The following is a 25,783-nucleotide window of genomic DNA, read 5'->3' on the forward strand; positions in this document are numbered from 1 at the left end:
ATTTTTCTTAAAATATATATATATATATATATATATATATATATATATATATATATATATATATATAAACCCATTCAAGTGCAAAATTGTTTTGCTTCGTTATCCTTCGTTAGAAAAGCTTTTAAGGTGATTCTTTTTTTGAATCTGGGTTTTTATTTTCTAGTTTCTACATACAAAATTTTAGAAATTTTAGAAATTTTCGAAAACATTTGCTACTAAATTTTCTCTTAATGGGTCAGTTTAAAGTTGAATACGTGATTGGTTGTTGTTAGCCTTGTTTTTGCTGCTGCAGTTGTGATGATCGACGTGGTCGATCAATCTCAACATATAGATCAGTTGACTAGGCAGCTAGAAAGTTTTTTGGAGGTGCAAACGAAGATACAATGAGATATACACAAACTAAAATCAAAGGATACTGGTAGTGGTTCATTGTTCAGCTTCAATTCGAAGAAGACGAAGAGATTAAAGTGAATGAACTACCAGAATTTGATGGGGACTTGGAAAATGGAACCAGATACATATATATCTTGATTGGGAGCGCAAGGTTGAGAGGTTTTTAACCACAAGAAAGCTTCAGACCCCAAGCGATTCTCCGTTGCAATTTTAAAACTGTTGAAATATGTCAGCCTTTGATATGAGTAGGGATGTCAGTGGGGCGGGTCAAGAAGGAGACCCGCCCCATCCCCGCCCCAGTAGGGGCGGAGATGGGTCTCAGTTTGGCGGGTGGTGGGGAGGGGATGGGGATAAAAACCATACCTGCCATAAGTGATGGGGGCGGGGGTAGATTTTAAGTTGTACCCGCCCCATCCCCGCCCGCCGCCCGCCACCCGCCCCATCCCCGCCCGCCCCACTTCATACCCGCCCAATCCCCACCTCATACCCACGTCTATATATCTTAACAAGCAAAATTATATACTTTATACTATTTTATAAAAATATAATGTGAAATAAAATATTAGTTATAATACTTTGTACATACTACACTTATATTATAAACAAAATTGTGCGTAATATTAAAAATGTTTTTTTTTTTTTTTTTTATCATAATCCGTATTAATTACGTAGGTATTTGAGAGACGGAGATTAGGTGGGTCTTAGGTGGGAATTAGGCGGGTCTTTGGTGGGGATTAGGTGGGGATGGATATCCAAGTGGAGGGTGGAGCGGGGATGGTTTTGGAGTTGTACCCGCCGGGACGGGGATGGGGATGAACATTGGACCCGCCGCGGGGTTGGGGATGGGGATGGAAATTTTAGGTGGGGGTGGGGATGGGAAGACCAACATCCGTCCCGCCCTGCCCTATTGACATCCCTAGATATTAGACTATGCAGGCTAGGCAATTACAATATAACAAGGAATTGAACAACTTGATTTTTGGGCGGCCTTGAAGGTTAAGGTGTGTAAGAGGTTTGTACCACGTTCTTACAAGCAAACTATTGAGTTTCTCCCCTTTTCAATTTCTACGGAGGACTTTTTGACCAGTAATTTCTACGGAGCAGTTCACTTGAGTTTATCCCCTTTTCAATTTCTAGAAGCTTCAGAGCATCACCGAATTCGAGGGGTTTTGGTGGGGAGGAGAGAGAAATCTTAGCCTAGTTGATAATGGAGGTTTTGAGATCTAAATTGTGGATAACTCAAATAACTGGGAGTGGGATGGAAGAGATAGAACGCTTAGCATAGTTGAAAATAATGGTAGGGTGAAGGAGAAAACAGAGTAGGAGGAGCGAAGGCGGCGATAAGCGTGGGAGCTTGTTCAAAAAGTGAGGAAATGTGAAGAGGAAAAAAGAGAGGAGGATGAAGATGATGATGGGGTAGGATTGGCCGGTGGGGGGGGGGGGGGGAGAGGGGAAGCCTGGGCCGCTAGCAGGTTGGGTGGGCCAGGCGCTGAAATAGAGGGGGAGAAGGAGTTGGGTAGGTGGGAGGAGGGGGTGGCTAGGGTTGAGGAGGTGGGTTTTTTTTGAAAATTTTTTGTAAAATTATTTTATTGTTTAAAAATAAAAAAATAGTTGGTTGAGTGCATTAAGTGAGGGCATTTTAGAAAATTTGATATTTATAACTAATTAAAGTTTACCAAAAATATTATAATTTTTACAATTTACCACTGTAAAAATTAAAAAATATAGTGTTTAAAAAAAGAGCGTCCCTAAAAAAAATGAAGCATGCTAAACAAAAAATAAAGTATACTTGCATTAATAAAGAAATTATAGGAACTTAGGAAGTATTCCGTACACTTAAGATATTGCGTCTTCAATTGAATTGTTGCTAATGCAATACTGCACAAATATAAGTATCACTTTCCGACAAAATTTTCCTGAAAAAGATTTGACTCATAATTGTCAACTACTTGTAAAACAATAACAACACATTACACATGCATTTAATCAGGAGCATGAAGCACACTGCTCAAAAATACAAGTACAATATAGTTCCAGCCTCTGTTCACTTTAGTTGAAACAATTTAACTAAAAGTGTAAGAGCTTTTATTTTAAATCAATACGTAGTAATTAAAACTGAAAGAAAAAAAAAAAAAAAAAAATTGAACTGAAAAATAATGATATCAAATACTAATAGCAGGATAATTAAAACCATGCATGATAAACTTCAACAACAGTTCTGGTGTCCTAAACTCGGATGATTGAAATCATGCAGGATAGACTTCAATAATAGATCTCGGCCCTAAAATCGGTAAAATCTTATAGTCATCACTGAACCCGGCATTTATGAAAAGATATTTCCATTGTTGTTCAGTTCTTTCTTTTCCTCCCAAAAGAGCCATCATTTGCACATCTGCTAGAAATTGGTGTAAATTGTCACTTGGAATCCCAACCACCATATCTATGATCAATAGCTTGCCTCCTTTGTCCCTACTTGGAATTGCTTCCTTACATTTCTTAAGCACCTTTATGCATTTCTCGTCACTCCAGTTGTGCAATACCCACTACAATGTACGGAGTAAAATTTAAAAGAATTAATTAAAAAGACGGAGGGAGTACTAAAATGCTGATGGTAAGTGCGTAGGTAATATTCAGTTTATCAATGCAATATTGTAATAACAATATCTCAACGTATGCATGAAGTATTGCATAATATAAAGTATTGCATAATTTATTAATTTTAATGTATTGAAACTAAAGATCGATGCAAATCTAATTAAATTAAATATTGCGTGACTATTGTTTATACTAGTATAAATTATATATATATATATATATATATATATATATATATATATATATATATATATATATATATATATATATATATATATATATATATATATATATATATATATATATATATATATATATATATATATTAAATATTAGATTTCATTTGCTAATAATTATGTACAAGTATTAGTGCAACTTACCTTGATTAAGATTACTTGAGCACGAGGAATAGCTTCAAACATGTCACCTGCAACATATGTCAAGTTCCCTACCTTCTCGTTACTTTGTATCCCTTCGACTACGTTTGGTAGATCGAACACGGTACATTTGACCTCAGGATAGGCCACGGCAATGGATCTAGCCATAGTACCATCACCTCCACCAACGTCGACCAATGACTCAACACCGTGCATTACACCCTTGAACTCGTTACTAGTCGATAACACACGAGCGACCACTAGAGAATCGCTTGTCATAGCTTTCTGAAATAAATTATCGGATTTTATTTCGTGACTAGGCACACCTTCGAATATATGCCTTCCATAAGTAAGATAATAAGGAGACTCACAAGTTTTAACATCTTGGTTTTGAAACCACGTAGCAATATTATGCATGGGCTTAATTTGTAGTGGATCAGTTCCCAATAGAGTTAAGGGTGCTTGAGTTAAAGGGTGATCTTTTAAGAGAAGTTGCGAGTTTAGTGTAAGATCAAATAATAATGTTTCGTCTCCATTATTATCAATTTTAGTTTTGGTAGCGAAGAATTTGGAGTGAACAAGAAGACGCATCAATTGATGTAAGGACTGAGCCTTGGAGGGATGGATTAAAAGAGCATTAGCAAGCTCGTCGATGGTCATGGGTTTGCCGTGTTTGTGAATGGCTTCGGGGATGCCTAGTTGAACGGCACATTTTAAGGCCATGGTACTTAGGTAACCTATATTATGGTTTGATATATGTGTTACGGCTTCTAATAGCTCTTTGGCATCTTCGTTTGAAAAATTATTATTTGGCTCCATTTTGTTCTAGTCAATCCTACTTTTTGTTTTTCTTTTTTTGGTTTACACAATCCTACTATAGCCGGTAATGATACTTATATATACAAGGTCAAGGTCAAGGTCCTATTTATACCCTCATACCATTTGATTGTAGAGAGTTATTGAATCTTTGATTGTAGAGAGTTATTGAATCAGGTGATGATTTACTTGTGACGTGCTTCATTTAATTTGAAGAGGTTGTTGAAACTTGAAAATTCGAGTGGTATGAGGTGTTCCACACGGCCAATGGTGAACCGCTAAAAATTGTCACGTGAGGAAAATTTAGAGGAGAATATGATTGATTGGGTGATCAAATTAATTCCTTTAGATATTATTCAATGTCATTAAATGTACTCTTAGAGCCTGTTTTGATTTACTGAACTGAATTGAACTGAACTGAACTAAACTGAATTGAAAATGAGAGAAGGAAATTAAAAACTCAAATGAAATTAAGCTGAAGAAAACAAGCCCTTGGTAGTACTAAATACACCTTAGTGGTACTTAAAAATTTCAATGTTATTTTTTATGCTTCCAATGATTTGAACGTAAATACAAACAGACAAAATATACGGTCTCCACACTATCTGTTTCTATTTTCCTTTCTCATACTTGCAAGGATTGAATTGAATATCAATCAATCAATAACATAATACTAAAACAAACACCAGGAATGACACATGTCACTTCCTATGCTGTTTTTTCCCTCCAATAATTTTTTAAAGAAAAAATTTACAAATATTAATCCAATTTCTTATAATTATCCCTTGATTGATTATATATAAGATATATCGTGTATCCACCAAATCTGAAAACCCTTGCCTAAAAATTTACAAACATATATTTAAGTAACTATCAACAATATTTAATTTATACAAAAAAAACCTTTTACTCCTTCCGTTTTTAAATACTTACTCAATTTTTCTGTACGCGGACTTTTAGGAGAAATTGAAGAAAATAATAAAATATGGAGGTTGTAGGGTTGGTGGAAGGTAAATTGGAGGTGAGTGAATCTAAAGGTAATAAAATATAGTTTTATTGGGTCCCACTAGTTGAGAAAAATGAATTAAATATTGTAAAAGATTTTTAAATAAAGAAGATTTTGAGCAAGTATCTAAAAATGACTAGAAATGAAAAGTGGAGCAAGTATTTTAAAACGGACGTAATACATGTTAATTAACAAGGGTAAACATGTAAATGCATATTTTTATAAGAGTAATTTTTTACTTATTATAAGACAGGGATGAACTTGTATTTTCTCTTTCTTTCATAACTCAAAGAGTTAGAGCTACTTCAGGTACTCCCTTCGTTTTTTTAAGTGTTACAGTTTGACCGGCACATAGTTTTAGGCAATTTAATTGACTTAAATAAAATAAGAGGTAAGCGGGGTAGTTGGAGTATTAAAAAATTATAAAAGAAAAATAGTGGGGTTAATAGTTTATTGAAAAGTAACAAATGTAAGAGGAAAAATATAATAAAAAAAGTAGTAGTGGGTTTGGGTGGAGACCATAAGAGAAGAGAGATATAATATTTTAATGTAGCTTTGTGCCAAAAAAAGAAGTGTAACACTTATTTAAACACAGCGAAATTTGGCAATTATTAAAACACGGAGGGAGTAGTACTTTGATTACCCACATACCTACTTCAGCCTTCATGGGCCGGTCCAGAAATTGCCATTAATGGGTAGATGGAAAAAGTAAATGTCAATTAGGCATGACAGTACATAAAGATCAATAATACGGAGTAGTGATTAGACTATTATAATTTCCAGCTTATTTTTGTCACATTGTATTAATTAAGGTGGACCTTTATCAGGGCCGTTTCTGAGATTTCGGAGGCCCAGGGCGAACTAATATATTGGGGCCCTATAAACATAAGTGCATAACAATAATTTTGTTTAATACTTGTATATAAAGAAAAATTCTTTTTAACACGAGTATTTTGAACAAATTGTCTAATTTAATTAGTTTATCTATTTAGAAAGAAAACCTTATAAAAATCCAATTACTACCTCCATTAAATTAAATTACTAAAAATTTTTGACACTTTTTGGAATATGTTTCCAATTTGGTTAAAAATTATTTACCATAAATTCTCATTATTGTATACTTTTAAATATAATAATGTGGCATCTTGTTAGACGTGTCTCGATTTATATTTTTCAAATATTAAATTATAATAATTTTTCACGTACAAAATTAGATAATTAATGGTTTAATATCGCTATAGAGTCTGTTAAATAGTAAGTGTACAAAACTTTCGAAAACGAAGGTCTGTATTATATCATTAGTGTAAATGGAATATAATACACGAATTCATGAAATAGAAGAAATCATTCACTCTATGTAGATACGTTAATAGATTAAAAATATGTTGAGAATCTATTACGAGAATCTTTTTCAAATTTACTATATTACCAATATTTGGGTGCAACTGTATTAAAAATAAAGAAAGTTAAGTATACTAGCTACGATAGTAAAATGTCTTTCAAAAAAAAAAATACGATAGTAAAATAATTAACTTACCAAATTAGTACTTCGTATATGAAAAGAACTACAATTAATTTATGGATTAAGTTATAAAGTTTAAATATTTAGAAAATATGTTGTAGTAGTCCGTATCTAATTTTTATGGGTCTTACTTAGAGATGGGTTTAAACTCTTTAAAGTAATAAAGAGAGAAAAAGGAAAAAAAAAATGTGGCAATTTGAAGCTCGAACCCGTGACATAAGGGGAAAGTCAGGTTTCACAAAATGTTTTTACCACTAAGCTACACTAACATGTAATAGTAATATGAGGATCAATATTATTTATACCCATTAAGGATTCTCTGTTTGGGGGCCCTGGGCAGCCGCCTCGGTTGCCCCGGCTCAGATACGGGCCTGACCTTTATTATGAATACTCCCTCCGTCCCCAAATGATAGTCCCTTATGGCCTATTTTCAGTCCCAAATTGATAGTCCCATTTGCTTTTTTCAAGTACCATTAATATCAATTTTTTTTATTAAAATTTCCTTCAATTACAACAATATTTGTGCAAATTTAACTTTCCCATGTAAATTTTGTTTTTCAATGTACTTTTATTACTTTCTCTCTCTACTATTTTACATACCCAATGTAAATTTATATTTTCAATGTAATTTTACTACTTTTATTTAAGTTTCTTAATTCCCGTGATTTTTGCCCATAAGGGACTATCATTTGGGGACGGAGGGAGTAGTAGATAAAAATATAATTGCAGGGGTTGTCAAAAAAAATATTGTAGGGAGAATGGTCGACATACGTATTAATCCCTCAGGCCCGATGGTGGGGTGTGCAAAAGGTGCAATAACTCACGGCCCCATAGATTTAAGGCCCAAATAATTTGCAAGCACAATTAATTTAAACCACAATTGTTTCCCATATTTCATTTCCATTGTACAACCTAATTGGCTAATATCACGCTTAATTTATTAAACTACAAACTTTCAAATCCCAATTTTGACATAAATGACTGAACTTAATAGCAATTTTCTAAAATTTTCAACTTCTTCCTTTAGTTACGCATTAAATTTTCTTTGTTACGGAAAAAAAAAAAAAAAATTGCAAGTCCAGTACTTTTTTTCCTAATAATAAAATAAAATAACACCCTAATGCTCCCCACCCCCCCCCCCCCCCCCCCCCCCCCCCCCCCACACACACACACACACCCCACCAAAAACAACATTGCGAAATAGGTGTGAAAAATGTCACTAAACACCTTAATCTTATAACATCACTAAGATACATTATTTATTTTATAAAATAACTTTGCGAAATAGGTATGAAAAATGTATCACAATAATACATTTTCTAATTCTTCCGATCTTATGTAAGGGTCTGTTCATATTTACTGAATTGAGCTGAACTGAACAGAACTGAACTGATTGGAACTGAAGTGAACTGAACTGAACTGAACTGATTGGAACTGAACTGAACTGAATTGAGCGGAAATGAATATTTTATGTGAGAGAGAAATTAAGAGCTGAACTGAACTGAACTGAATTGATTGGAACTGAACTGAACTGAACTAATTGGAGCTGAACTGAACTGAACTGAACTGAAATTAAGTAAATGTGAACAGGCCCTAACCATATCCGAAAACATTCAAATGTGGTTGTAGCTAATAATAAGTAATTGGAATACTACGAAGAACAATAGTTTCAACAGTAATTCCAGGACCAAAGGCAACAAGCACACCCCATTCATACCCTTCCCCAGGCCCAGTAGTTGATTTGCCCTCTTTCAATGACCTCTTTCTCATCTCATCCATTATGAATATCACACTCGCACCCCACATATTCCCATACTCACTTAGTATGTGCCTACTAGTACTCAGTTTGCTCGTCTCGAGTTCGAGTTTAGCTTCCATTTTGTCCAATATTGCCGGCCCTCCAGGGTGTGCAACCCAAAAAATGGAATTCCAATCACTAACCTCACTAAGGTTTTATACATATCAATGCATTTTATACACAGTTAATATGTATAATTACAATTTAAAAATAGTTACATGAATTAAGACAAAATTAGCAAGGCTTTATCCAAATGACTACATTTTTGTAATGTTATAAATCATTAAACACAATCAATAAGGGTGAACGAATAATAATGTATGTAAATTTTAAATGTCACGTTTGAAAAAAAAATAATTATAATAATAGTATCCATTTAACAATAATATCTAAAGAAAGAGGGTATACATATGCGCTTGAACTTTGCCTTAAGATCAGTCAATGATCGCTATTTGTGGAACGGAAGCAGTAATCTGGATAATCAGATTGATACATTACATTTGGAGGGTTAGCAGTGCCAATGGCGAGGATCGTGGCAGGATGGCCGTGCAGGCCATTAGTTCTTTCGACCGCTCGAGTTTCATGGAAGGATGCCATTTTTAGCTGGAATAGGGTTGATTATTATGAAAGAACTTTAATTTGTTTAGGAATGTGTTTTACCTTCTCTTGGTTTGTATTCCCTGACTGAATCGTACATTTTTATACAGCCTAAGATTGAGTTTGATACCCTCTAAAGATTTTCATGTCTTTAATGTGATTTGTTGATCCTTACGCTAAATGGAAATAGTCCACCAATAAATCAATAATGCATCGTGCGACTAATAATGATATCTATTCATGTCATTAATGTCATTTTAATCCCAATTGAATCACTTATAAGTGAAAATTTTTACTTAATAGACTACTGTGAATTAGATTTTAGGTGATAAATGCCTTTGTCAGAAAATGGTTGAAGCTAGTAATTGTACAAAGTAATCAATTTTAAGAGTAGTAATTAAGAAATTTTTTTAAGATAATAATTAATAAGAAGTTCTTTTAATGATATTAATTGGCAAATTTTTCATGGTTTGTATAAGGTTCCACAATTACAGGTCTGTTTTGATTTATTGAACTAAACTGAACTAAAATGAACTGATTATTTTATAAGAGGTGAGAATTAGGAACTAAACTGAACTTAAGCTAAAAAGTGCATACCCTACCTTAAACAAAATCATACTACTATAAGCTACCACCATTTTAGAATAACTTACTGAGATAATTTGATTAGACACATTTCTTTAGGGTCGAACCTTTGATGATTATTAAAGTTAAATGTGTGATTACTTGTAGAAACAACATTGTTATTGATGGTAAAAAGTGGAGGGGGGGGGGGGGGGGGGGAAACCTTATGTCAATACTCAATATATAATGTCATCCATACAAACTGTACGGAGTAATAGTCTCATTTTTAAAAATATCTTATGTATTAGCACGAGCTCATACTAATAGAATAATTAAAAAAAAATTGTCTCATTTGATTATAGATGGGGCCTGTTATTGTTCTACTTATAGGGATGGAGTAGGTTGGATAATTCGTGATCTAAATTCTTCTAAGTTTCTGGGAGGTGGATGTCGGGCTTTTATGGTAAGTTCAGCGTTGCAGTCTGAGCTTCAGCCTGTGTTTGGAGTTTGGAGTTTAATATCTAGAAAGGCTTTTTGAAAATCCGGGTTTATACGGATGTGCTGCCCTCCTTGCTATTCTAACTTCATCCTTCTAGTTCAATGGAAATTTGGGCTTGGTGGCTCATTCAAGAGTTGTGGGCTTCGGTTCAATCCCTTTTGGTTTACCAGGTTCAAAAGGTTTCTCATTTGTGGATTACTTTGGCTCATTGATTAGCTGGTTGTACTCGGCGTCGTCAGTTGTTGTATTTTTTATTTTAGTTTTTTGTTGACAGTTTTTGTATTTGTTTGTTTTCCTTTTTATTTGATAGCTATTTTGTAATATTGCATGATAGGTCAATAGTAAATATTCTACAAAAGTTCCTTTTTATTTTATTTATTTATATTTTTAATTTATTTTTTTTACAACAGCAGATATACTATTACAAGTATATATGGAGCACATTTAGTATTACAAGGTAATTATTGTCCAATAGTCATTAATCTGCTCATTTGTAAGAGGCTTAATTAGAGCTGTCAAAAACTAACCCGACCCGAGAACCCGACTTGAACCGGCAATGATATAAACCCAACCTGTACCTGGACAATGCGGTGAAACTAGTGACTTGTAACCCCACCTGAACTTAACCTTAGCTTGATGTTAACCGACAACCGATTTAATCCAATACTTTTTGACCTGAACCCGAACTTGCACCCGACCTGAGAGTAACCGTCAACCGATTTAATCCGACCCAACAACAATCTGAACCCGAACTAGTACCAGACCGAATTAGAACTTGTACCTGAGTCATGGAAGGTTTAGTAAAATGTATATGCCATTTGTTCAACTTATATACTGGTACAAATATATAAACCCACAATCCGATTCAGCTTGTATACCTTTTGTTCTCTATTACTCATATATAGGTTTAATAAATTTTGATAATACGCATCAAATTATGGAAAGGCGTAATTATATAGGTTCAACTTGAGCACATCGAAATTTATTGGAATTGAACTTGAACCAAAATCCAACTCAGCACTAACTCAAACCTGAATGTACTATCTATTAACCCACTCAAACCTAACTCATACACAACTCGAACCTGAAATTAAATCCGATCTGAATTTGGCTCAAATTCAACCCGAGGACCCGACTTTAACCGACAATGATCTGAACCCAGTGACTTGAACAATGGGGTGGATTATAGCCTTCAATTTTGCCACTTTACGCCATCGGGCTCCAAAACCTAAAAATTTTCTTAAAAAGCGTGGATTATAGCCTTCAATTTTGTAATTTTTTGATCCTTTCTCGTCCGAAAATAAAAATTGTCGGGTTGTTTACCATGGTCCGTAATACCCTCCAAATGTCCAATTGGGTCAGTGTAACCATCCAATATGTACTAAAACGGTCATTTTACCCATTCGTAACTTGCACCGATTTCATAAACTCAAGCCTACCACGGACGTTTATGAAAACATATTATGATTATATATGGCTTCAAACGGCAATATATGACCTCAAGACATATCCCCTAGGGTCTCAACACTTTTCAAAACCCGGCTCCGAAACCTCAAAATTTCCTCAAAATTATGGATTATAAGCCTTTAGTTTTGTAATTTTTGAACTTTTTTTCGCCAGAAAATAAAAATTGCTGAGATGTTTACCATGGTCTCTAATACCCTTCGGAAGTCCAATTGGGTCGGTAGAACCATCCAATATGTCATGAAACGGTCATTTTACTCGTTCACAACTTGCACCGATTTCGTAAACTTAAGCCTACCACGGACGTTTATGACAACATATAATGATTATATATGGTTTCAAACGACAATATATGACCCCGAGATATATCCCCTTGGGTCTCAACACTTTTCGCCACCAGGCCCCGAAACCTCAAAATTTTCTTAAAAAAACGTGGATTATAGCCTTCAATTTTGTAATTTTTTGAACTTTTTTTCGTCGGGATATAAAATTGCCGATATGTTTACCATGGTCCCTAATACTCTCTGGGAGTCCAATTAGGTCGGTAGAACCATCCATTACGCCCTTAAACGGTCATTTTACCCGGCCCGTTCACAACTTGTAGTGATTTCGTAAACTCAAGCTAAGCCTACCACGTACAAAAATGATAACATAAAATGATCATATATGGTTTTCAAACGGCATTATACACTAGGTAGGTGAAAAAAGAAGATAAACACCGCCCTAAGGCCACCGGTTATTAAAAACCGGTGGGGAAAATAGGAGGAAAAGTAGGCGGGATTTTGAGGGGAGGTTTTTGCCACTGGTTCAGTTTGAACCGGTGGCAAAAATCATTATTGCCACCGGTTTACCAAACCCGTGCCATTTCATTTAAAAAAAAAAAATCCCCTATATAAACCCTAACCCTACTTCATGAACACATATGGGCCGTCTCCTTCGTTTTCTCTCCTCTCATTCTCATCACTCTCATTCTCTCTCCTCTCATTCTCATCACTCTCATTCTCATCACTCTCTCCTCTCCCTCTCTCATCTGCTCCTTCGTCTCACCACCACCACCACCACCGTCTCACCACCACCACCACCGTCTTCTTCTCTAACCTCTCCTCTCTCTCGTCTTTGCTTCTCTCTCCTCTCTCTCGTCTCTCCTTCTCTCTCCTCTCCCTCTACCGCTCCTAACCACCCACACGAAAATCACCACCGCTACTAACCACCCCCGCCACCAAGATCGACAACCCCCTTCGACAACACCACCGTTGCCCTCCAAGTCCAAGGTTAGTGCTTGTTATTAGGTTCAATAATTTGAGGTTAGGGGTTCTGATTTAATTAATTTTCGAATTTTTGGGGTTTTTTCGAATTGATTTTGGGGTTTTTCGAAATGGGCTAATTGATTTTGGGTTTTTGTTGAATTGATTTTGAGTTTTTTCGAATCGATTTTGGGGTTAATTGACCTTCGAATTGATTTTTCTGGGTACATGGCTACATGCATGTGTTTTTTGGGTTTATTTAATTTTTTTTTTGAGTTTTCTGGGTTTAATTAATTGAGTTTTGGGTTCAATTGGATTTTATGGGTTTAATTTTTTGGGTTTATTTAATTTTTTTTTTATTTTCGATTTTTCGTGGTTAATTTTCAATTTAAATTATCGTTTTTTTTGTTATTTAATTGAGTTCTATGTTAATTAATCGAGTTATGTAATAATTGTTCATATTGTTCATCAATCATGTCATAGATTAGTCTCCTATTCCCAAAATCAATGTTAGTTGTTGATGAATTTGCAAATTTGGACTAAAATCGAATAGAAATTCGTAAACAAATTGGGTTTTTTGCCATTCTTGATTTTAGGTTGTTCATAAAAAAAATCTCAACAACAATCTCATTTATAAGTATTTGTAAAGGATGAATTCCGCTTTGAATCGTTCGAAAATATGATTTTTGTGGACTCAAATTGTGTAATTTTGTCACAGAACAAGGTTATCAAGTTTGTGTGTAGAAGATGAAGTGGTCGCATTTTAATCCGATAAATGTAATTAAGTTTTCTCGAAGTTGTTTGTGGGTTAGATAATGACTTAAACTATGTTTGGTCATTACATTAAGAAAAACAATGTTTTTTTTTTTATGTTCTAGTATATATTAACCTTATTATATTATAAACGTGACAAAATATTAAATAATGATATACTTTCTCATAATATGTGTAGGCATAATCGTGTAAAGATAAATATAAATATATGATGCATATAAAATTGGCAAAAAACATGTTCCTTAACGATAACAAAAATGATGGGTCCTAAATATATATATATATATATATATATATATATATATATATATATATATATATATATATATATATATATATAAAGATGGTTCCTAATATTATGATATTTTTTTTTAAAAAAAAGAAAGTTTTTTGAGAGAGAATATTTCTCTATAAAATTGGTAAAACAAAAGGGGCAAACGTTATTATGGATATGCCAGGCCAGTTGACAAAAATTTAGGTGAATGCTATCAATAAACTATAATTAAGATCAATAATAATCTTTCAAAACTAAATGTTTCGGTCAAACCTTCACTAATTGTAAATTCGTAGCAATGTAGTTCGATATTTTGGTATAATATATCAAAATAATAATCTTTCAAAACTAATTTTTTCTGTCGTCAAATCTTCACTAATCGTAAATTCGTAACAACGTACTTAGATATTTTAATATCATATATATAACAAAGCTATGTTTGTATACAAATCATATAAACAACTAATTAGGAATATACCAAAATTACAGGAACAAATTAAATTATATGCCCAAGATTTCAAAAATATTTTTTTCCAAAATAGAATAAGATAATAATCCCATAAATCTTCTTCTACCAAAACGATATGATAAGAATTCCATAAAAAAATTTTTTGGTTATATGTTTAGCGTAAAATTATGATTTCCTCTAAAACTGGAAATGCAATTGTTAGGTAATTCATATGTGCCTTGAGCACGAGCATATTCCAATTATAACATGAAACTTAATTTTTTAGGAATGACCAAAACTAATACTAATGAATGCCACAAGCAAATTCCAATTACAAATTAAAACTAATTTTTTCTAAGTAATGACCTAACTAAATACAGGTAATTACCTAACGACAAACAGATTACAATAATCGTAGGCCTCGATTATGGATCTAACAGGTTTGCAAAAGAAATATATATTACGAACTCGATCTAAAACGCAAATCACACCTTCATTATCCATTGACCCGTTAAAAAATTGAAAGATTTTTGTTTAAATCAACATAATACACGCTCCTAAGGTTATTTTCATCCTCAAAACCATCAAACAACTTGATTTTTAATTTACATAAATAAACACTATCAATCGAACCCTAAAATGAAATTTGTATACGAATTATGAAAGCAAATTCGAAAACCAATGCAATCAATCCGATCTTTGAACGGTATTTTATTGGTTTGGTCTGAATTCCGAATAGATTATACAAGATTTATGAGGGTTTTTAAATTAAGATCATGATTGAAGAACAATGATGAATTTTTTATTTTTTAAATTTTAATTAGAATTTAATTTTTAAAAATGATTTTAATAAGATAAAAATAAATTTTTAAAAAGTTATAATTATGTATTCTTTAAAAAAAATACATGTATTTACCGTTGTACATACATGTAGAGTATATTTAGGTATTTAAAAATAAATCAAAAATGGACTAATCATAACATGACACCTCATCATGTTATGGTGTCATTTTTTGAAAAATGGCATAGCCGTCTTAAACATTTTGGAGGCCCTGTTCTAACTCTGAAAATTGGGCCCTAGTTAGAACTACAATTTTTTTTAATGAACATTGCCGGTCTTATTACAATGTATACACCAAATTTTTTTTTTCTTAATGTAAAAATTAAAATCTCTCAAATGATTCAGCAAATAGTTAATTAAAAAGACTAACTGTACAACCAAAGATGATAAACTAAAATGATATTTTAACACTGCAATAATTAAACAAATAGTCTATCAAAATAAAGGAAAGATATAATGCACCAAAAACACAAATATCAACAAACATTCGCAATGAGAGTAGGATCGAAACAACAACTTGATAATCAAATTAGCAATTCTTCAAATTCCAAATAAAAATACAATGTCATACTTTCAACCTTTAAAAATGCAACACCACCTCATACCAAATCTCAAAAAAAAGTGAAATTAAATTATGCTTTATGCATACCTCATAACTGATTCATTTAGTTGGATGAACTTTGATTTTTGAACGAGTAATCCCAAATTCACAATAACGAGTAATCTAACTAATCGGTGTTTGTCAAAATTTGAGATTTAAAATAATTTAAGGAAAATGCTATACATAGCCCTTAGGGCTATTAATAAGCATTAAATTTACACCTGAAAATCCTTAATTTAATTGTAGAAAACATGAAATAATATTTCGATTGGAATCAGCAGTTCAGGGATTGGAAAATATACCCTTCATAACCAATTAACCATTGTGATTGACAGATGAATTGAAAGGGGTTGTTAATTTGGAAGCTCAATTTTTATGTTCTTTTGGTAAAGACGTGATATTTACTGACAAATTAGAAAAGAAGTGAGAAAAATGGAAAGTTTTACTACGTATAATACAAGAACTAGTGAGTAAGCCCGGCGTTGCCCTGGGTTTCTACTGTTGTAGGCGTGCAATTGATAATTTTTTTAAAAGGTTTTCAAAACAGTAATTGTCATTGTCAAATCAAATTGAGTTATTCTTTTAATATCTTTTTTTGTTTATTTTTTAATTGAACCTGTGACACTTATATGAATTTTGTTTCACACAAATAACATAGTTGATATTGGCTTAGATGGTTAAATAGTCATATCCCTTACAAGAGGTTGAGGATTCGAACCCCCTTATCCTTATGTTTTTGTACTAACTAATGTTAGTTGCTTGGGCAATGTGGCATTGTTTGAGTGGTTGCTTAGGTGATGTGGCATTGTTTGAGTGATGATGTGGCATTATCAGATGTTGGGAAGATGACGTGGCACAACAAAATAGGGACTACGTGGCACATCGACGTTTTTAGGAACGCCTTTTAATAGATTAGTATAGATTGACTATTGTTATGGGAATATACAAATTAATGGGAGTAATTATGGAATAAATGAATTTGAAGAGTTAATTTAGGATGAAGAGATTCTTGAAAGTTGAAATAGACTGAAGCAATAAAGAGTAGTCATACAAAAGTCACAAAACACAAAGCAACGGTTTTTTTTTTCATATAACTGGGCTTCCAATAGAAATGGGCCTTCGAGATTTCGGGGCCCTATGCTAAGGGTCTGGTTGCACATGCCCTTAGCCGGCCCTGCATAAGATACATTATTTATTTTATATAATAACTTTGGGAAATAGGTATGAAAAATGTATCACAATAATACATTTTCTAATGATTCCAATCGTATGTAATCATATCCGAAAACCTTCATATGTGGTTGTAGGCTTGTAGCTAATAATAAGTAATTGGAATACTATGAAGAACAATAGTTTCAACAGTAATTCCAGGACCAAAGGCAACAAGCACACCCCATTCAGACCCTTCCCCAGTAGTTGCTTTGCCCTCTTTCAATGACCTCTTCCTCATCTCATCCATTATGAATATCACACTAGCTCCCCACATATTCCCATATTCACTTAGTATGTGCCTACTAGTACTCATTTTGCTCGTCTCGAGTTCGAGTTTGGCTTCCATCTTGTCCAATATGGCTGGTCCTCCAGGGTGAACGACCCAAAAAATAGAATTCCAATCACTAATCCCAATATGATCAAAGGATTCATTTAAAGGAGTTTCAATGTATTCAGCTATGATTTTGGGGACATCAGGATTTAGGTAAACGCTCAACCCTATTTCACTAAGGCGAACTTGTATAGCATGTTCTGAATCCGGCAATGTAGTCTGCCCCGTCGAAACAAGCTGAAAGAGGGGTCGCTCAGTAGGCTCATCAGGATCAGTACCCACGATCATTGCCCCGGCGCCATCTCCAAATATTGCAAGTGGCACTAGGTGGGTCTCGTTTGGGGCATGGAAACTAATGGCAGTACTCTCCGAGCAAATAACCAATACACGAGCGCCACGATTGTTCTCAGCAATCTCCTTGGCTATACGAAGGGCTGTACCGCCTGCTTAACAACCACCTAAAGGCAGGAAAAATCGCTTTACTGTAGGCTGGAGGCCGAGAAGCTTGGCTAGACGAAAGTCGGGCCCGGGTAAATTGAAGTCCGAGTTAGTGCCAAAGATAAGATGGGTGATCATGGACTTGGGTTTCCCCCATTCTCTTATGGCCTTCTCAGCTGCCTCTTTCCCAAGTTTGGGAATCTCACTAGCTAATAGATTTTGACGAGTTTCAACGGAAGAAGCATTATTATCACTTATATGTGGATTTTCTTTCAAGATCTCATCACTTATGGTAAAGTGACGTTTCCTTATCTTCGATTTTTCGCCTGCATATATGCAATTTGAGATTAGGACAGTTTACAATGTTGACTTTTTAATAAGGTGGTTAGGGTGTATAGAGTATTGTTAAATCGCAAATTGAACCGCACCAAATTTTTTAAGTACGGTTTTTTTTTATATACAGTGGCATAATAAGAAATAATAGGAATGGGGAGCATTACACACAATTAATAACAAAATTCAAAATTACAAAATTCAAACTACTATACCTTAGATATTTCATAAGAAAAATCACTGCGTTTCCAATTCAATGAATAATCATTAAATACTGGAATATTTGAAAATTACCACCTACAATTGTTACTATGTGCCTATGGCACAATGCCATGTCATCATCCAACGTATATGCGCAACGTAAGCTAGCCAATTCATTTAACAAAATAAAATATGCTTTCAACAAGATTCAAACCCATAACCTCCTATATATATAGATAGGTAATACTTTTACCATATCAACCAACTATTATTAATGTTTTAAGTTTCACATAATATTATAATATTCCTTTCATATATTAAGTAAATTAGCGGTAATATAATTCATTTATATTTCACAAGATTGAAATATAAATACATATGATGTAAAAAAAAGGTGACATCCAAGGCAATGCCCAAACCACTACACACACTAATTACACAAATAGTCCAACGTAATTGTTAAATTAAAGCAAGAAATACACAAAAAGTTACTAAAAAGGAAAGAAATGGGAAAGTTGCAAGTAATGTGGAGCGGCCCGTAAAGGAAATAGTTGCAACTAATTTGGACCGGAGGTAGTATTAGTTTGTTGGATGATATCATATGGCTGATAAATAATATTATCCACTTAGTAGAGGATATCATCAAACCAATAGAGGTTATCATCCACCTAAGAAATGATATCATTTAACCAGTAGAAATATCATCCTGTCAATAAACGATCATATAGCTAATAAAGGATATTATCCAGTCAATAGAGGATATCATCTACCCAATAAAGGATATCATCCTGCTAATTGAGGATATCAAAAATCCGCATTTTGTCATTTCGGACTGACAAAACAACATTTCGTCTGACCGGACTGACACAATACCTTTTCATAATAATAATAATAATAATAAGAGTATGCACTAAATTAAATAACAATAACTAAAGAAAAAGGGTATACATATATGCTTGAACTTGGCCTTAAGATCAGTCAAATGATCGCTGTTTGTGGAACGGAAGCAGTAATCTGGATAATCAGATTGATACATTACATTTGGAGGGTTAGCAGTGCCAATGGCGAGGATCGTGGCAGTATTCATTGTTGGAACTGGAATAGGGTTAGTTTATGATTATGATTTATGAAAGAACTTTGTTAGCTTAATTGGTTTGTATATCCTCACTGGCTACATGCATATTTATACAGCCTAAGATTTGGTTTGATTACTTCTAAGGTTTTCATGTTATTAATGTTATTTGTTGAACCGTACGCTAATTCGAAATTATGAACTGACAAATTTTCCATTATTTAATTAATTGCCAAATTTTCCATCATTTTATACTCCTACCTTTTTTTTTTGATAAAAACATGTGCGAATATATCACAACTACCTCAAATACACGGTTGGGGATAAATATGTCATTATTATTACTTACTCCTTCCGTTTCACTTTGTTAGTCCCACATAAAATCAATTATAAAAAACAAAAGGTTTTGTGTGAGACCGGACTCACGTGAGACCGGGCTCAATAACAAAAGTTCAATAAAAAGGTGCGGGCTAACTAAACCCGATCGCGAGGCCTGCGACACCAAAAACATGATAGTGGACTCACGTGAGTCCGTCTCACCCAAAACTTTACCTATAAAAAAAAAAGAGAATGAAATAATATTTGGAATCTTATTAAATGTTCTGATTTTTTTTTTCTTTGGAAAGCATCAATTACAATGCTTGTTTAAGGTGCGGGAGAAAATCATATGTCCCATAATTTGTGTCCCACTGGTGTTCCACTAAATATGATTGGTTCTTAAAATATTTATTTGCCTTTTAAAATTTGAAAAGTGGGACCTTGTAATTATTACAACCAATGATATTAAGTGGAACACAAATGGAACAGGAAAAATGGGACAGAGGATTTAAACCCTGAGGAATATCAATCAAATGCCATGTCATCAATCCTCTAATGGGTTTGATGACCAATTAAAATATTTAATTACTGCCATGTCATCAATCCACTAATGGGAATAAGACCGGATTAGGAAAATAAAATAACATAAAAAAAAAAGAAAAAAAATAGATTCAATATGGGTAGATCATTTTGAAACGCCCAAAATAGTATATGGGACTAACATTATGAAACGGAGGGAGTATTATTATTGTTACAGTTATTATTATTATTTTGTTTTGATAAAAACACGTGCGAATATATTATTATTATTATTATTATTATTATTATTATTATTATTATTATTATTATTATATCTCAAAAATAGATAAAGTCATACAATCTACAAAAAATTAGTGGGAAGCCGAGATACAATCTGGGCCCCCACTCCTCTAGCTATAGAAAAGTCTATCCTAGTAAAAATATGATCAGCAGCACGAGCCCCGACTTTTGAACCCGCTTTAGCAACGCAACAGCCTCCTTGTCTAATTCCCCAAGCGAAGAAAATGAGAAGGGATGGAATCCATATCCAATTGCTCGACAACTAGATTCATAATTGTCTCGCTTCCGATGAGCTGTATCAGCCACAACCCATCCAGGGACAAAGTCAGATAGCCCCGACTGTGTCAACAGAGAAGACCCTGTCAAGTCAACACATACATCACGACCATGATCCGTGGAATACAGTAACACATCTGCAGGTCTAAGGGCCCCGTCGTTCCCTCCAGACAACCCAATGTTAACCTCCTTTCTAGCCGAAATCCCATATCGATAACAAACATCAACAACAGTATCCCGAACAACATTGAGCCGATGTTTAATACCAACCATACCAGCACACGATACCGCGTGATCATCAAAATATCCCCAGTGAAAACCCTTGAACAAGCAGCGCACGGCGTGAGAATAAAGGAACACCTAGGCGGTAGCACAAAACACATCGATAAGTCCTTGCGTTCATCGTCTGACCCAACCCTGAAATAGGAACCGCCCAAAGCCAAGCAGAGAAGTGATCTCCCTGCTGCACCCAAACTGTACCCAAATTGTACCTGAACTGCTCGAAAACAACCACTACAAACTGCCCATAAACCGCCTGAAAACAGACACTAGAAACGCAACAGAAACCTCCCTAAAACTGAATTATTATTGTTATTGTTATTATTATTATTAAGATAGTTTGCCAAATTTGGTTACACATTTCTTTGACACATCTATCTGGTAAATATTGTACTACTTCCATTAAATATTAGTTGCAATTTTGGGGTATTATTTGTGAGATAAAAGTATTTCAAAGTTGCAACTAATATTTAATAGAGAGAGTACTAAAATACTATACGGAGTATTACGTTAGTATTACTCCCTCTGTTTTTAAATACTTGCTCCATTTCTCCATGTGCGGAGTTTTAGGAGAAATTAGAAAAAGTAATATAGAGTAAAATATGGAGGTAGTGGGGTAAGAGGAAGAAAATTGTAAAAAGCAAAAGTAGTTAAGAGAATTAAAGGAGAGAGAATATGAAATAAGGCCCTGTTTGATTCACCTTAATTTTGCTGAACTAAAATTATTTTTACTGAATTGAAATTATTTTTACTTAATATTATTTTTTTAAGGTGAAAAGAACAGGGCCTAATTAATAAAATATGATTTATGTTGGGTCCACTGGATGAGAGAAATGAATTAAATATTGTAAAAGTATTTCAAATAAGTGAATGAAGCAATTATTTAAAAACGAAGGGAGTACAAGGTGGAGGGAGTACAAGGTGGTTATTGTCCAATAGTCATTATCGTCTTATATCTAGTTTGGCGTTATATTCATTTTTTTTCTCAAGATAAACAATGCGTATTTTGTGTCAAGAAAAAAATCAAAATAAAATAAAATAAAAGAAACAATGCGTATTTGTAGGGTTAAATGAGCTAATATATTTATGAACTTCTCGCAAACAAGCTCGGTCAAAGGTCGTTTGTTAAGTATAAACAAGCTATCAAAATTGTTAAGCTCATCAAATAAATGAACAAAGCTCGAATAACATCATGTTTAACTCGATAATGCTCGATTGCTCGTGAACGAACAACTCATTTCAATTCAATGATAAGCATGTTTATCTTCAATAACTAGCAACTCGCTCAATCTTGTAAGATCTCTATTTATATAAACAACTTTAATATATTTATATATATTTTACTTGTACATATCTCATATTATTTCAAAACAACTTTCATCCAGTATAGGTTGTTTCAATAAAATAAAATAGATAAATAAAATATCATCTAGGCTTGCAAACTTCGTCGTGATTTTTTTTTTTTTTTAGAAATTAAAGTTCTTATATAAAATTAAATATATGCATTTAATCTTGAAAGAAATCATTATTTTATGATATGTTAGGGATCATTTATTTATTCATGCTTGATTAAGCTCAAGCTTAAACTCAAAATTCAAACAGGCAGTTCGCGAATGAAGCTCGAATACAAGTTAGCTAAATCCTTAATTAAATAGTCAAGCTCGCACAAAAGTTTTAAAAGCTCTTTTAATTAAGCTCGAGATAGCTCAAACAATACAAATTCTTATCAAGAATAACCTGGACATAATAAACGTGATTTCTATATGATAGCTTTGATTTAAATTACTTCCTTTGTCTCAAAGTGAATGACTCAATTATACTTTGCACACATGTTGATGCACATATGTTATTTAATGTTAATTCCAATGAAAATATTTATATTATCACAAGGTATGTTTTTATTTAATTTGTCAAAAAAATATAGTCAAATTAAACATATAAATAGTGAAAAAAAGTTCAACTTATCCGTTATTAGGGGACGGAGAGAGTATTTATAAACACGTACACCCTTTTTAGTTGATCTTTATGAAAGCACTCTTATCATTTAATAGTCAACTTGCACCAAAAAAAGAATCATTTAATAGTCAACATTGTTGGTGTATGTATAACTCTGTATTTTGTGGCCACACTAATAAAGTGGAGCCTATATTACATAAGTGCCCAAGATTAAGGCGAGGCGCCAAAGTGGTTAAGTGTTAACTTTGAGTTTTTGGTACCTAAACCTCGTTTTATTAATGTTTTATAATATAATTGTTTTTGTATTTGTATGTTTGCCTAGTATTTCAATATCGTATAAGAATAGTAGAAAATATTTTTTTTAGTAATGTTAAATTACAAAATCCAGTAGTTGCGAAATGAAACTAAACCAAAATTCTAAAATCTACTGGTTGCGAAATGAAATTAAACCATATGTGATTATACTGATATGGGAAATGTTTGTTTCATATGGTTATCGAATTTAAGTGAACATCTCTATTTTCATAGAGATGCTTACAAGTTACAACACTCTAATTTTAATTTATTAAAAGGTAAAATTGGTATAAACCACCTTTTTTGTCCAACATTTTTTAAAAAACCACCTTTTATGTTTTTTTTTTATTAAACCACCTTTTAAGTACCTAAATTTTTAATGGCACCACCCGTTTTCAATATTTGACGGAAAAGTTAACTGCGACGTCAAAGGGGCCCACGACCTTTTGTTTTCCCTCCTAAATCATGTACATTTCCCTCCCAAAACATTCAGCCATTCCCCTGTATATAATTGCTTGAATATGTTGATGAGTAAAGCTCTAAAAAAATCTGAATTTATTATTAGATCTGAAGCCCAAAGGTAATTGAACATCCACTCAAAACAATAAAGTTTGTTTCTTTGCCGAATAATCAACCCAACACAAACCGATTAAAGTATCAGACATGCAATTAGGGTTTATAATTCTTTACTTCAACCCAAAAACAAAGAACTAATAAACAATTGCAATCTACCAAGCATATAATACAATAATGAATTAACACAAACGCCACAAGCCCACAAAAATTAGAATAAAAAAACATTAAAAAAACAAAAAGAAAAGAAATTTACCCCGTACTACAGTTTAATAACCCATAAATCTTTTGCAATTCCTTGCCTTTACCCTTGTTACTGTCCATTTTCTCCAATGATTTACTTTTGCCAACAAAAAAACATTTAATAATTAAAGGAAAAAGGAGCTAGAAATGGCGTCAATGGCAGAAATTTGTCAGCAATAAATTGGATGAGTGACGAAGAAGACTGAAGGACAGAGGAGAGAGATGAATTAGTTAAGTTGATAAAAGGAGTATTTAAGTCTTTCTAACTAAACGCGGGATTTAAGAGGAAAACATGACGTTGGTGGGCCCCACTAACGGCGCCGTTAGTATTTTCGTTAAATTTGAAATACGGGTGGTGCCATTAAAAATTTAGGTACTTAAAAGGTGGTTTAGTAAAAAAAAAAAAAAAACATAAAAGGTGGTTTTTTCAAAAAAGTTATACAAAAAAGGTGGTTTATACCAATTTTAACTTATTAAAATGTCATATACTTCTATATTATTGAAATTATAGAATTATTGAAGAGAAAGAAAAAGGAGAGGGGAAGAAGCAAGAGAGAGGAAGAGTGTGTCCAAAAAAACAAAAAAACAAAAAAAAAAAAGAGGGAAGGAAGAGATTATCAAATTGAAAATGAGGTTTTTTGTTTGGAATGGAAATTGAAAATCAATACTACGTACTCGTACTATGTACTATTTAAAAATAAAAATAAAATAAAATAAAAAAGAAAAAAGAAAAAAGAAGAAGGAAGTTATTGTTAGAATAAGGTGAATGCCAAATTACCAATTATTGATATGATTTTACAATGTTCATATAAGTCCAAAAACTTGTGAACTTATATGGCAATATATGAGTATGATTGTACTCTTAGTGTAGTACTCTTGGCTATATATATAGGATATCATGCAAGCAAATTTTACGATGCAATACTACTACGATACACTACAATTTCACCCATCTCCTTTAGTACTCTTTCTTTACTTCTCCTTTCACTGATTAAAAGAGTTTCTATCGGTAAATATTAACAAGTTATCAGCACCAGTTTCTAGTCAGATTTCAGAGCTCTCTTAAATTCTTAATTCATTTGATTTTTGACATATGAGAGCAATATTTGGGGAAGGCGGAAGTAAAAAAAAAAAAATCAGCCTTCATATATATGCAAGTGTTAATTTTAGCTTACCCTTACCACTTGCTTCCCCTACTACCTCTATTACCCTTTCTCTTTTACGATTTCTATCACTCAACCTTTTATGATTTTGCAAAATTTTACTTCCTCCGTTCTATTAATATTGCAACAATGGACTTTTGCACTATTCACCACTCTTTTTTGACTATATAATATGATTTATACGTTAAGCAAAATATAGTCATGTGTGATCTTGTTGGATTCGTCTCATAAATTACTTTCACAATATCAACTTTTTATAATTTTTACTCTAACACAATTATAGATATTTAGCATATAAAATATGCTTTGGAATGTGTAATTTCCTCCTTATTGCAATATTAATAGAACGGGAAAGTATAATCTTTCACTTTTCTCTATTTCTTCATCATGTTAAAATTAACCTCCTCTACTGCTCTTTGTTTCTTTCTTCTTAACACATGTTAGTGATAAAATTTTCCTATC

At 33.1% G+C, this 25,783-nt stretch overlaps 2 protein-coding genes and 1 pseudogene across 2 annotated transcripts; all 3 read right to left on the reverse strand.

Annotated features, from left to right (window-relative positions):
- Nucleotides 1-2,373: 2,373 nt before the first annotated feature.
- On the reverse strand, nt 2,374-4,143 carry LOC145602966 (trans-resveratrol di-O-methyltransferase-like). Its single transcript, XM_081659104.1, has 2 exons — nt 3,369-4,143; nt 2,374-2,936 (listed from the first exon to the last, which is right to left on the reverse strand). The coding sequence occupies exons 1-2, from the start codon at nt 4,086-4,088 to the stop codon at nt 2,640-2,642; spliced, it is 1,017 nt and encodes a 338-aa protein (XP_081515230.1). The 5' UTR covers nt 4,089-4,143; the 3' UTR covers nt 2,374-2,639.
- A 4,195-nt stretch (nt 4,144-8,338) lies between these two features.
- LOC145600855 (chalcone synthase RJ5-like) lies at nt 8,339-9,104 on the reverse strand. Its single transcript, XM_081656711.1, has 2 exons — nt 9,001-9,104; nt 8,339-8,654 (listed from the first exon to the last, which is right to left on the reverse strand). The coding sequence occupies exons 1-2, from the start codon at nt 9,102-9,104 to the stop codon at nt 8,339-8,341; spliced, it is 420 nt and encodes a 139-aa protein (XP_081512837.1).
- An 8,024-nt stretch (nt 9,105-17,128) lies between these two features.
- LOC145600856 (chalcone synthase pseudogene) lies at nt 17,129-19,415 on the reverse strand (annotated as a pseudogene).
- Between the last annotated feature and the right edge of the window lie 6,368 nt (nt 19,416-25,783).

Source organism: Chenopodium album, chromosome 21, assembly GCF_948465745.1.
Source record: "Chenopodium album chromosome 21, dcCheAlbu1.1, whole genome shotgun sequence".
In the NCBI taxonomy this organism is placed as follows: Eukaryota; Viridiplantae; Streptophyta; class Magnoliopsida; order Caryophyllales; family Amaranthaceae; genus Chenopodium; species Chenopodium album.

Bases quoted from the DNA above. Each gene is read 5' to 3' on its own strand.
- LOC145602966 (XM_081659104.1), bottom strand. From the start codon at position 4,088: ATGGCCTTAAAATGTGCCGTTCAACTAGGCATCCCCGAAGCCATTCAC. The intron at 2,937-3,368 runs GTAAGTTGCACT...CGTACATTGTAG, and splicing joins CTCAAGTAATCTTAATCAAG to TGGGTATTGCACAACTGGAG.
- LOC145600855 (XM_081656711.1), bottom strand. From the start codon at position 9,104: ATGGCATCCTTCCATGAAACTCGAGCGGTCGAAAGAACTAATGGCCTG. The intron at 8,655-9,000 runs GTATCAATCTGA...ATAAAACCTTAG, and splicing joins GCTAACCCTCCAAATGTAAT to TGAGGTTAGTGATTGGAATT.